Here is a 12352-nt window from a genome sequence, read left to right on the forward strand (position 1 = left end):
GTCTTTTCTGCTGAGCTGCTACTTAGCCAGTCGGTCTCCAGCCTGTAACAGTGCTTGGGATTCTTCTTGAAGTAGTATGGTTTGGATGAATGGACTACAAGGTGGATAGAAAGTAGCTTAGATCATTGGGCTCTGTGGGTGGTGATCAGTGGCTGGGGGGAAAGGTAGATATGCTGGAGGGTAGCAATAGAGTCCAGAGTGACATAGACAAATTGGACAATTGGGCCAAAAGAAATCTGATGAGGTGCAACAAGGACAAGTGTAGAGTCCTGCACTTAGGATGGAAGAATCCTAGCTACAAGCTGGGGACCAACTGGCTAAGCAGCAGTTGTGCAGAAAAGGACATGGGGATTACAGTGGACAAGAGGCTGGAAACAAGTTGACGGTGTGCCCTCCTTTGTTGTCAAAAAGGCTAACCAAATATTGGGCTGCATTAGTAGGAACATTGCCAGCAGATCAAGGGAAGTGATTATTCCACTGTATTTGGCACTGTGGTGAAGCCACATCTGGAGTTGTGCATCCAGTTTTAGGGCCCCCACTACAGAAAGGATGTGGACAAATGGGAGAAGTTTCCAGTGGAGGGTATAAAAAAATGATTAGTAGATTTAGGCACTTGACTTATGGGGAGCAGCTAAGGGATTTGGGCTTATTTAGTTCGCTGAAGAAAGAATGAGGAGGGATTTGATAGCAGCTTTCAAATACCTGAAGGGGGTTTCCACAAAGGATGGAGCCAGGCTGTTCTCAGTGGTGACAGATGAGAGAACAAGGAGCAATGGTCTCAAGTTGCAGCGGGGGAGGTGTAGGTTGGATATGAGGAAAAATGATTTCATTAGGAGGGTGGTGAAGTACTGGAAGGGAGTTTACCTAGGGAGGTAGAGGAATCTCCATCCTTTGATGCTTTTAAGGTCAGGCTTGAGAGAGCCTTAGCTGTGATGATTTAATTGGAGCTGGTCCTGTGTCAAACGGGTTCAGACCAGCATCCTCTCTAACTTTTTCCATCCACATGTGGAATAAATGTTATGTGCCCCAAGGCATGGGCACCACCCGTAGAAACACATGAATTGCCAGCTGTGGGCTCTCTGCTAAGCAGATGAGCAGCACCTGAATCTCTGCTGGATGGCCACCCAAACACTCAGTGTACAGGGAAGCACTGGTTTAGACTAGATGACCTCCTGAGGTCTCTTCCAACCTTAATATTATGATTTGATTCTACGATAGTATACATTTATTTCTTGAAAAAAAGAAGTGTACAGATATTTCTCTCTATATGCATATATTTAAAAAACAATGTTCCTGACGGGCAACAGAATGATGTTGTCATGTCATCAGTTTGAACAGGCTCTCTCAGCAAAGCAAAGGCAGCCAAAGCGGGGAGAGGGTAGTCGAGCATAGTAAGCAGGGGCATAGCCCCCTAGTATACACCATGTCTGGTCACCATGCACTCCTGGCAAGGCAGGAGGAGGCTTTGCATGCTCCCCCTACTCCCAAGCCCTGATTGGCCTGGGGGTAGTGGGAGAGTGTGCGAAATCTCCTCCCGCCCTGCAATGGGCACGGTGCCTCTAAGCACTGCACGCTCCTTGCAGGTTGGGAGCAGGGTGGGAAGAGACTTCACACTCTCCCACCACACCGGGGTCAGTCAGGGCTTAGGAGAAAGGGGGAGTGCATGAAGTCTGCCGCCCTGCAAGGGGCTTAGCACTTAAAGTCAACCACCAGCTGCTGCTCCACCAGCAGCTGATTCTAAGCATGGCGCTCCCTTGCAGGGTGGAGGCAGGGAGTGAGAGATTTCGTGTGTTTCCCTCCCCCAGGCCCCAGTTGACCTGGGGGCAGGAGGGAGTGCGTGAAGTCTCCTCCCACTGCCAGGGGCATGGTGCCCAGAGAGAAAGGCCAGCTATTCAGAACAGCTGGCTGTTCTCTCTGGGGGTCAGAGGCAATGTCTTTGTGTGCTTCCCCACCCCCAGACCAATCAGGGTCTGCAGGTGGGGAAGCAGGGAAGTGTTCTGGCACCACCCCTTCCACCTGAGGCCCTGGCCAATTAAAAAATATCTGAAGTGGCCTCTGATCAAAAATTATTGCCCACCCATGATCTGGATGGTACTTGGTCTTGCAGTGAGTGCTAGGGACTGGACTCAACTTCTCAAGGCTCCTTCTAGTTTTAGCATTCTGTGATTACCTCTTGGTGTGTTTAATTGATCACAGACATAGTTCATTGATGTTATGACGTTGTTAATCCTTCTGAACCATAGAGTTTCATCAGTTCATTTCTGTCTTTGCTTGCCCTATCAGAGATCTTAGCTCTTTAATTATAAGATTGGTGTTTGTTTTATGGTCTGTGCCGCAGTGGATAATTTTGAAATAAATAGGAAGAAAAATAGTTTTATCTTTGAAAATTGCAGTATTCATCAAGGCAGTCGGACCTGAACCACAAACAGATCAGAGTTCTGAAAAACTCACAATGAGCTCATCTCTTGATTTATCAGGAAAAATGAAATAACTATTGTGTGAATCTTGAAACTGAGACTTGGAACATAAGTTAGATTTAAAGGGACACTGTCAATTTAAATATTGCACTTGTGTCTGAAATGTTTGTACTTATCCATGTTAGAAATAACACCTAAGATAGCTTTAACTACAAGGGTACAGGAAACATTGTTGTTTTCTTTTGTCATTTGGCAGCACTCTCTGCATAAATAGTTTTACTGTTGCCTCTGTTTAGTTACTATTCGTTCTGTTAGTTTGGGTCTTCCATACAACAGTGGGAGAAAGAAAGAAACATTCTTTAAAATAAGAAAATATTACTAGAAATGACAAAATTAGTAAGCATTCAACTTGAAGCTGCTTTAACTCAATTTAAAATGAGTACATTTTAAGTTGAGTGTGTCCTTTTAAATTCTGTTTAATCAGAATAATTTGGATATAAACCGAGCAAGTTTTCTTTAACATTTCAGCAGAATGCAACAGTGCTTGTACTCATGCCAGATGTTGACAGAAAGCTTCCAGATGCGATCTGTAAATGGGCCCTTTATCACACAAGGTACATATAGGCCCTGATTCAGCAAAGCACTTAGGCATATGCTTATCTTTAATCACAAACTCAAGGACTGTGATGAACAGGAATGGACATAAGCAATTTATTAAGTTAGCAAAAATCATGGATGATATAGGAGACTCATTTTTTTATTCTCATTCTTTAACCAGCCACCCTTTTCCTAGTAAGATTAAGGCCTGCATTTCAAGAAGACATGTAAGCATGTTGTTGACTTTAAGCATGTACTAAAGTTCATCCTTGTTCAGCAAACTATTTTAAGTATGTGCCTGAAGATAAACATAAGCTTAAGTGATTATCAGGACCTATGTACTTAATAGGGACATTAGATATCGGGGAATTGAATAGACGTGAAACAGCAGAAAATATTGCCAGTTACACAACTGTTCAATAGTTCTGGGGGCAGGGCAGGCAGCCAGTGCACTGACAGCCCCACTCCCGGGGAGGCCCCTGCCACTCTGCACTCTGTATCAGAGGCAGCAGTGTGGGGTGACAGGCAGAGCTGGTCCTCAAGGGGAGCCAGTTTAAAAACCAGCTCCCCTCACAGATTGGCTGCTGCCAGCCCCTATCCATGGGGAGGGGGTCCATGCTTCCCATGGATGGAAGCAGCTCTACGGACAGCTCAGACCCCCTGTGGGCAGGGGCTGCTGCTGCTCAGACCCCGTGCAAACAGGGCCAGCTTCATGGCAGCCTCCCCTGCCCCTCTCTCGCCCTGCTCTGCTGCCTCTGATTGAGGCAGCACCGCGGAGGTGGGAGAGGGGGAAGGGGAGGCTAGGTGGCACTGTGGAGCTGGTGCTGGGGAGAACTGACTTTTAGGCTGGCTTGCCCCAGCACTGGCTCCTGCCTCCTACCACCACCCCACTGCATTTGTAGGAGGCAGCAGGGTGGGGCGTGCGGGTCCATGGAGCCAATATGCACAGGGAGCTGGCTTGAAAGCTGGCTGCCCATGTGCATCAGCTCCAGCCTGTCCACCTCACCCTTTGCGCTGCTGCCTCTCTATCAATGTGGAGGTCGAGGGGCAGGTGGATCTGGTGCTTGTGGGAATCCAGCTTTAAAGCCAGCTCTTCATGGACACTAGCTCCTGCTTCCACTCCTTACTGCCTCTGATACAGAGACAGCAAAGGGGGGGATGCGGGCAGTTGGCAGGATTAACCAGTAAGCCTTGGCTTATCAGTTAATCATATAGTCATCTGCACGTTGACATCCCTAGTACTTACTATAAATGAAAAGTGTCTGTAGAACTCTCACTACTTCTCTAGACAGAGCGATTGTGTTTCCTACTGTAGCGTTCTCTCTTGACTCTAGTGCAGTGATCTAGGAATTTGATTCTTTATACTCCACTATAGAAGTTCAAACCAAAATGAACTCTTTATGATACTAAAGAGTTTCATAGTTATTCAAGTATACTGTTGTTGAGCACAGTAAGAGTTTGCATGTATAAGTAATTCATTAATGACTCCATAAAAAGTTAGAGGAGTCATTCTTTGTGTAGTATCTCTATGGGTGCTCCACTGGTGTATATATGTGTTGCTGATCAGAGAACTTGAGTAGCAGAGTCCTTAGAGTCTACACATGCCCTGTCTGTGCTGCATCTGTGTCATGAGGCTAGCCATCACTCACAGGCTAAGTGTGCTCAGTTCCTTTGCAACCATCCCGGGCTAGAGACAGAGCTCATAGCAGTGGGCTAGAGACAGAGCTCATAGCAGTTGGCTAGAGGATTGTTAACTCCTTTTTGGATATTAATCTTTAGCTTTCTTTTGACTTTTATTTGGCCATAACTTACACACAAAAAAACCCCAAACAATAAACAGAAGGAAAAAAATACCTTGTTCATGTCCACCCCCCTCCTACCTCCCGATAGGATGGAATGGGGAGAAAGACCAAGGCATGCCTGTCTCTCTCAGCTTCAAGAAGTGTTGTACTTGCAGCAAAGCAATCCCAGCCACAGACAAGCACTCACGGTGCATTCGTTGTCTTGATGGGGCAACATCCAACAAAAGTGTTCCCTCTGCCAGCAGCTGTGACTGAGAACCCACAAGGACAGAGAAAATCTTTTTGGAGGGGGCTCTCAAACCCCATCCCTTGCGCTGGTGTGAGTCTTTCCCTCAACCTTTCACTTTGAAGGATAGTGAGTGGAAGAAATAGTCCAGGGATTCCTCTCACAAGTCAAAATAGAGAGTGAGCCCAGGGCTAGTCAAAAGTGATGACCATCTTGTTCAGTATCTTCTGCACTGCCAGCACCAAGATGACACTCTGTGTTCAATATTGTTGATCGGCCCACAAAGCCTTTGGGAATAGGGACTGAATCCTTGGTACAGAAAGACAAGGGCAAACTCCCTTAGACACTCCCAATATGTGAGCTGTCATCGGTATCACCAGCAGCATCAGTCCATCTGGCACCCACGAGATCAGTACGGGTGAGGTCTGCATCTCCCCTGGTACTGCCATCAAGACCAGGATGCTCAGTACTATCAGAAATCCATCAGACCAGTGAACTGGCTATCTTGGAAGCTTCTACCATCTGCCTTTAATCATTCACCTAGCTCTTCTCTGAACCCTTTCCAATGTATTAAAACCTTTTTTGAATTGTGGACACTTGAACTGGACGCTGTATTCCAGTAGCAATCACATTAATATAAAATACAAAGGGCTATGTAACCTTTCAATATCGTAGGTTTGGGTTTTTTATGACCAAGGCTCATATTAGCTGTTTTGGTCACAGCATCACACTGCAGGCTCATGTTCAGGTTAATATCCACCGTGACCTCCCCCTTCATTTCTTTTCAGAGTCACTGCTGCTCAAAATAGAGTCCCTCATTCTGTAAGTGTGACCTACATTTGTGGTTCCTAAATGTATAATTTAACATTAACATTTGGACATGTTAAAATCATGTTTTTTGTTTACACCCACCTTCCCAAACCATCCTGATCACTCGTCTAGAGTATTTACCACTCCCAATCTTTGTGTCAACTCTACATTTTATTAGTAATCGTTTTATATTTTCTTCCAACACTTTAACTCCACTGGACTATGACCTGCCCTAGAAACACTCCTACCCACAGTTCTCAGACTTCATTGCATTGAACCCCCTTCTGACAACACATTTACTACATGACCCCAGGGAGTGGCACCCAAGCTCTGTTGTCCCACAAAGGGAAGAGAAGGCTGGAGACTGAGCCCCACTGTCCCAGGTGAGGAAACGGAGGGCTGGAGCCCAAGCCCTGCTGCCAAATGCTGGCCCTGGCAATCCCAAGTTTGAGAACTGTTAGACGTTGTTTTTCCAAGTACATTTTGAGACCTGTCCGTTAGCCACTTTTTAATCCTTGTTGATTTTGCATTTCTTCTAGTTTCTTGGTCAAGCTATCATGTGATACCAAGTACTTTATATAAATCTTCTGGGGGCTGCACCCCCTGCTCACTGCGCTCACCAGAGCACCAGGGAGGGGGAGGCTGCACAGCTCGCCCCCTCCCCCACCCTGGAGCACCAGGGAGTAGAGAGGCATATGGCTCTCACCCAGCCCCTCAGCACCAGGGAGCGAGGAGGCTGCATGGCTATTCTCCCCCACCCCCAGAACACTGGAGAAGCTGTGCAGCTCTGCCCTGCCCCCCAGAGTACCTGGGAGACTGCACGGCTCCCCTCATCTCCCGAGCACCCGGCAGGTCATGCAGCTCCCGCCCCATCATGGATGCTGCCCCCGAGCACCAGGGAGGGAGGAAGGACTCGAAGCCGCTGAGAGGGGAGGGGCTGCAGGACGCAGAGTGACTTGCTGACATCGCTCTGTCCTGCAGGAAAAGTTTATATATATATATATATATATATATAGAGAGAGAGAGAGAGAGAGAGATTATATGTAATAGATTTTATATTGTACTGCTTAGTACATCAGTGCTATTGTCTTTATCAAGCAGTCTCATAAAAATCAAGTTAGTTTTACAATATCTTTTTCTAATAATCTTTTTCTAGCATAATCTGTTTCTGCTGTGATGCTCTGGATCATTCGAGGCTTTCTTGTCTAATGTGACAGCACTTTGTTCTGGGTGGGTAGCTGGTGGGACAGCTGCTCTTTGTTATACACCTGATCTTACCACATGCTGAAAAATTAAGATGAATAGTGTTGTTTGTGTGAATTTAAATATCCCCAGTAAAAGTGCAGTCCTGTTCAAATTCTCCTCTCCAAAATACTGGTGCAGAACAGATGATCTCTGAGTGCCAGGATATGCATATTAAACATGAAGTGGAAGGAGGTAGATGCAACAGAAGAAAGGGTATGTCTACACTACAGAGTTAGTTCGAACTAACAGACGTTAGTTTGAACTAACTTTAATAGGCGCTACACTAGCGATCCGCTATTTCGAATTTAATTCGAACTAGCGGAGCGCTTAGTTCGAACTAGGTAAACCTCATTTTACGAGGATTAAGCCTAGTTCGAACTAGCTAGTTCGAATTAAGGGCAGTGTAGACCCTTAATTCGAACTAGTGGGAGGCTAAGGCTTCCCAGGTTTCCCTGGTGGCCACTCTGGCCAACACCAGGGAAACTCTATGCCCCCCTCCCGGCCCCAGACCCCTTAAAGGGGCACGGGCTGGCTACAGTGCCCATGCCAGGTGCAAGCCTGCCAGCACCCAGCCAGCAGACCCTGCACCTGGCACGGCTCGAGCCAGCCACCCGATGCCCCCCAGCCCTCCCCCTCTTCCCGGGACCAGGCTGGCGGCTCCCGGGAGCTTGCCCGGGACCGCAAGAGGCGGGCACCCGCCTGGGCTAGTGTGGACATCGTGGACCTCGTCCACGATCTCCGCACTAGGCACAGGAAGGTGGCCATCTAGGGCAGGAGAGCTGCCAGCCTGGCCACCCAGGAGCAGGTGTGCATGAAAATCAAGGGGGTCCACTGAGACCCCCGACCCTGAACCCTGAGCTTACAATGGCCGTCCTGGGTCAGACCAAAGGTCCATCTACCCAGTAGCCTGTCTACCGACAGCGGCCAACCCTAGGGACCCTGGAGGGGATGGACCGGAGACAGTGACCAAGCCATTTGTCTCGTGCCATCCCTCTCCAGCCTTCCACAAACTTTGGGCAGAGACACCACTCCTACCCCCTGGCTAATACCACTCCATGGACCCACCCTCCATCACTTTATCTCAGTTCCCTTTAAACTCTGTTCTAGTTGTAGCCTTCACAGCCTCCTGCAGCAAGGAGTTCCACAGGTTGACTCTTTGCTTTGTGAAGAAGAACTTTCTGTTACTAGTTTGAAGCCTGCTACCCATTCCTTTCCTTTGGTGTCCTCTAGTCCTTCTTTATGGGAACTAATGAAGAACTTTTCTGTATGCACCCTCTCCACCCAACTCCTGCTTTTAGAGACCTCTATCCTGTCCCCCCTCCGTCTCCTCTTTTCTAAGCTGAGAAGTCCCAGTCTCTTTAGCCTCTCTTCATATGGGACCTGTTCCCAACCCCCTGATCATTTTAGTTGCCCTCCCCTCTCCCAGCCTCTCTCTTCCCCTCTCCCACCTCCTTTTCCCAGTCTCTCCCAGTTTTGTTCAATAAAGACAGATTCCATTTTTGAACACAATTGTCCTTTATTTTGTACATCAAGAAAAGGGGCTAGGGAAGGGTAAGTGGAAGGAGGTGAGGGAGGAATGGGGCACGAGCCCCCGATGGGGAGGACTGGGCTGGCTCTGCGGGCTTCTGGGGGTGGAAGCTCTCCTGCAGCCCCCCAATTACCCGCTCTCCCCAGATGGCAGCCTGCGGCAAGTGCAGCCGGGCTGATGGCCGAGTGGTGTGATGTGCCCAGTGTGGGTAGTCCGGGCACTCCAAGCCAGGACTGGTTTGAAAGCGGGGCACCCCTGAGAACTGTCTGTCCGGGGTGGGGGTCGGGACCCTTTAAGCACATCCCTCGGCTAGCCTGAGACAGCATCTCCACGCTCTAAGTCCTCCTGTGATGCCCTGCCGGCACTGCTTCCGGCCATCCTTAAGCCCTGTTCAGGGTCCACTTAATGTGGACATTCTAGTTCGAATTAGCAAAACGCTAATTCGAACTAGTTTTTAGTTCTAGACGCATTAGTTCGAATTAACTAATTCGAACTAAGTTAGTTCGAATTAGCGCTGTAGTGTAGACATACCCAGAGGGAGTTCGAGGAGGACTGATGAGATACCACAGCAATAAATAAATTATAAACCCTCTCAGGGAGGCAGAGTGATGTTACAGTTAACATTACATTATTGAAAATTAACATATCAGCCATTAAACATTTACATTTATTTGGTGTTTTCTTACAAGCTCTTTCAAGTCTCACAAAATAAATCTTAGTTTCTTAAGTACACATAAGAACATGAGAATGTCCATACTGGGCCAGACCAAAAGTCTATCCAGCCCAGTGTCCTGTCTGCTGACAGTGGCCAAAACCAGATGCCCCAGAGGGAGGGATCACAACAGGTAATCCTCACATGATCCCTCCCCTGTCATCCACTTCCAGAGAAACAGAGGATAGGGACACCATTCTTACCTATCCTGGCTAATAACCATTGATGGACCTAACTTCCATGAATCTATCTAGCTTTTTTTTGAAACCTGTTAAGGTTCTAGCCTTACCGCATCCTCAGGCAAGGAGTTCCACAGGTTGACTGTGTGCTGAGTGAAAAAAAACTTCCTTTTGAAGGAACTTTTTTAACTTCCTATAATTAACACATTTATAAAATAAATCTTTCCTACTACTACCCACACATACAAAGGGCAGAGTTCTTTGCCACTATGGTTCAGGCTTCTTTTTGTGTCAGCATTTTCAGATTCAGATTTTTCCTTTACAGAAAATATAAAAGATAAATTCACACTGATGTTATTTTCAACATATCTCTTAATTTCTTTACGTTTAAAGGGTAGAGGTTTACTTTAGGAATCCTGGACGTGTTTTGTCACGAAGCTACATAGATAAATATTCTTTCAGATTAAACCAGACTTCCTATTTAAAATAAAAGTTTCTTCTGTTTACCTTTCTAACTTCCATGAATGCTATCACAACTGATGTGTCTAAAATTCTGTTTTACAGATTATCCTTAAGAATTGAGCCAGGAAGCAGCTCTCCTCGACTGGCCTCCTCCAAGGAAGATCTTGCAGGTATACAAAGTTGTAGTGAATATTTGAATCTTAACAACATATCAATATTACATCAGTACTTACATAAATCATTGCCTCTAGTTTATGCAGCTGAATTTCTAGGCTTGTCAAGTCCATATAGTGAATCTGATTCAACATTTTACCTAGGGATTCATGACATTTAAATGGGAAAATTGTATTTATTGTAATTTAATAGGCATGCTGAAAGAATGGTCAGAAAATCAATTACCTTATTCTGAACTTCAGAGCATCTAGTGATGTAGATGATCCCAACAATGTAATAACTGGAGAACTGTCATTGATTTAATTTTTCCCATTATATTTGTAATACCAAGAATAATTGGTCACTTGATAAAATAAATTGCCAATCAAATTAGAACAAATCATACAGTATATAGTTAGTCTGGAATTCAGATCATACAGTATATAGTTAGCACTATATAATGGATACAAATCATACAGTATATAGTTAGTACTGCCATGGGTGCTTAGAATCAAATAATACAGCAGCAACATAGAACTGCTAATAACAATTGCTGATGGTAAGCAAAGATGCTCAGCAGATGTCATGCTTCCTTTTTTAAAATGATTGCACTCGGTCTAGAACGGAATTTTGCCTTTTCACCTGCAGTAGAATGGCAAATCCTATCATCTTTTAAAAAATAAGTAAAATCAAAACATATAGAAGTTATTCTTCACTAGTAGAGATTGTAAATGGAGTGTGTGTTCACAGTACTGTTTTTCTAATGGGTTTATCCATCTCTAATTTTACCTGAAACTGGAAAACAAGCATTTCTAAGGTTAGTAGTTGGCAAGCCCACAATTTTAATATCCAGTATACAAGCCAAATAGGTATTTTCTAGGTCTGTCAATTAACACGCGTTAAGGCCTTAACAAAGAACACAATTAACGCATTCATTTTTTTAACATGTTAATCACGGACGTTTCTGCAGCACTGCCCCCTTTCAAACGCCGCAAGGGTATTTCAAAGGGCCAGCACAGTAGGAGCTTGGGATCACAGCTGGAGTCCCCAGCTGACCCCGGGCTCCGGGCAGTGCTGCCCATTTGAAACGCCACTCCTGTGTTTCAAAGGGGCAGTGCCTGGGGTCAGCTGTGCAGCACTGCCCCTTAGAAACACTGCCCCAGCATTTCAAAGGGGCAGCACAATGCAGCCCAGGGTCAGGTGGGCACTCCAGCTGATCCTGGATTCCCATGGCTCTGCAACGGGCAGCGCTGCACAAAGACGGAGTCAGCTGGAGACTCCAGCTGATCCCAGGCTTTGTGCGGTACTGTCCTTTGGAAACACCACTGCGGCCTTTCAAAGGGGCAGCCTAACATGGAGCCCGGGATCAGCTGAGGACTCCAGCTGAACCCGGTCTCCGGCAGCACTGCACTAAGCCTGGGGTCAGCTGAAGACTCCAGATGATCCCAGGCTTTGTGTGGTACTGTCCTTTGGAAACACCGCTGCGGCCTTTCAAAGGGGCAGCCTAACGCGGAGCCCGGGATCAGCTGAGGACGCCAGCTGATCCCAGGCTTTTTGTGGAACTGTCCTTTGGAAACACCACTGCGGCCTTTCAAAGGGGCAGCCTAATGCGGAGCCCGGGATCAGCTGAGGACTCCAGCTGATCCCGGACTCTGGCACCGCTGCACTGAGCCTGGGGTCAGCTGCAGCGTTTCAAAGGGGGCAGAGCATGCAATTAATTGCACGATTAATCGCCATTAAATTTTTTAGTCACTTGACAGCCCTAGTATTTTCCTTGTACTTGTGAGTAAAAGCACAGAGGTATTGTGGCACTTTGTTTCCTTAGAGTTAACCCCTGGGGTTGGCCAGCACAGCTTGGCAAAGGTGCAGTCCTACTAACCAAGTCTGTCTCCCCACCAGCCTAGTCACCACAAGGTTCCTGCCAGGGACCACCATGCCTGGTCATATTACTCTGTGCTTCTTTGTTAGACTTTCCATGGAGCAGCCCTCAGATGAAGAGGCTGTATCTCTGACAGCTGATTACTGATAAAAATGCTAACTTACAAATAAGAATATTTTAACACTGAACAGAAATGCTACCTACAGATTAGATAGAGTATTTGTGCATGAAACAGAACATGGATGTTTGTTAAAAATGTGTGGGTTTTTTTTCATTTGTACCTATTTAGTGAATGGAAAACAAGACTGTATTCAGTGTGCTTGAGTTCACGTACTAAATAAT

The 12352-nt window shown here is 46.3% G+C and overlaps 1 protein-coding gene across 13 annotated transcripts in view; it reads left to right on the forward strand.

Annotated features, from left to right (window-relative positions):
• RALGPS1 (Ral GEF with PH domain and SH3 binding motif 1) overlaps nucleotides 1-12352 on the forward strand; it is a 428912-nt gene that overhangs the window by 341266 nt on the left and 75294 nt on the right. For all 13 annotated transcript variants that reach the window (XR_012897221.1, XM_075905764.1, XM_075905763.1 and 10 more), the window contains one exon: nucleotides 10081-10148. Coding sequence is in view for 12 of the 13 variants with exons in the window: in XM_075905764.1 (XP_075761879.1) it covers nucleotides 10081-10148 (68 nt within the window). In the remaining variant the exon portion in view is untranslated. The remainder of the gene's footprint in view (nucleotides 1-10080; nucleotides 10149-12352) is intronic.

This window comes from Pelodiscus sinensis, chromosome 22, assembly GCF_049634645.1.
Source record: "Pelodiscus sinensis isolate JC-2024 chromosome 22, ASM4963464v1, whole genome shotgun sequence".
NCBI classification, from domain to species: domain Eukaryota; kingdom Metazoa; phylum Chordata; order Testudines; family Trionychidae; genus Pelodiscus; species Pelodiscus sinensis.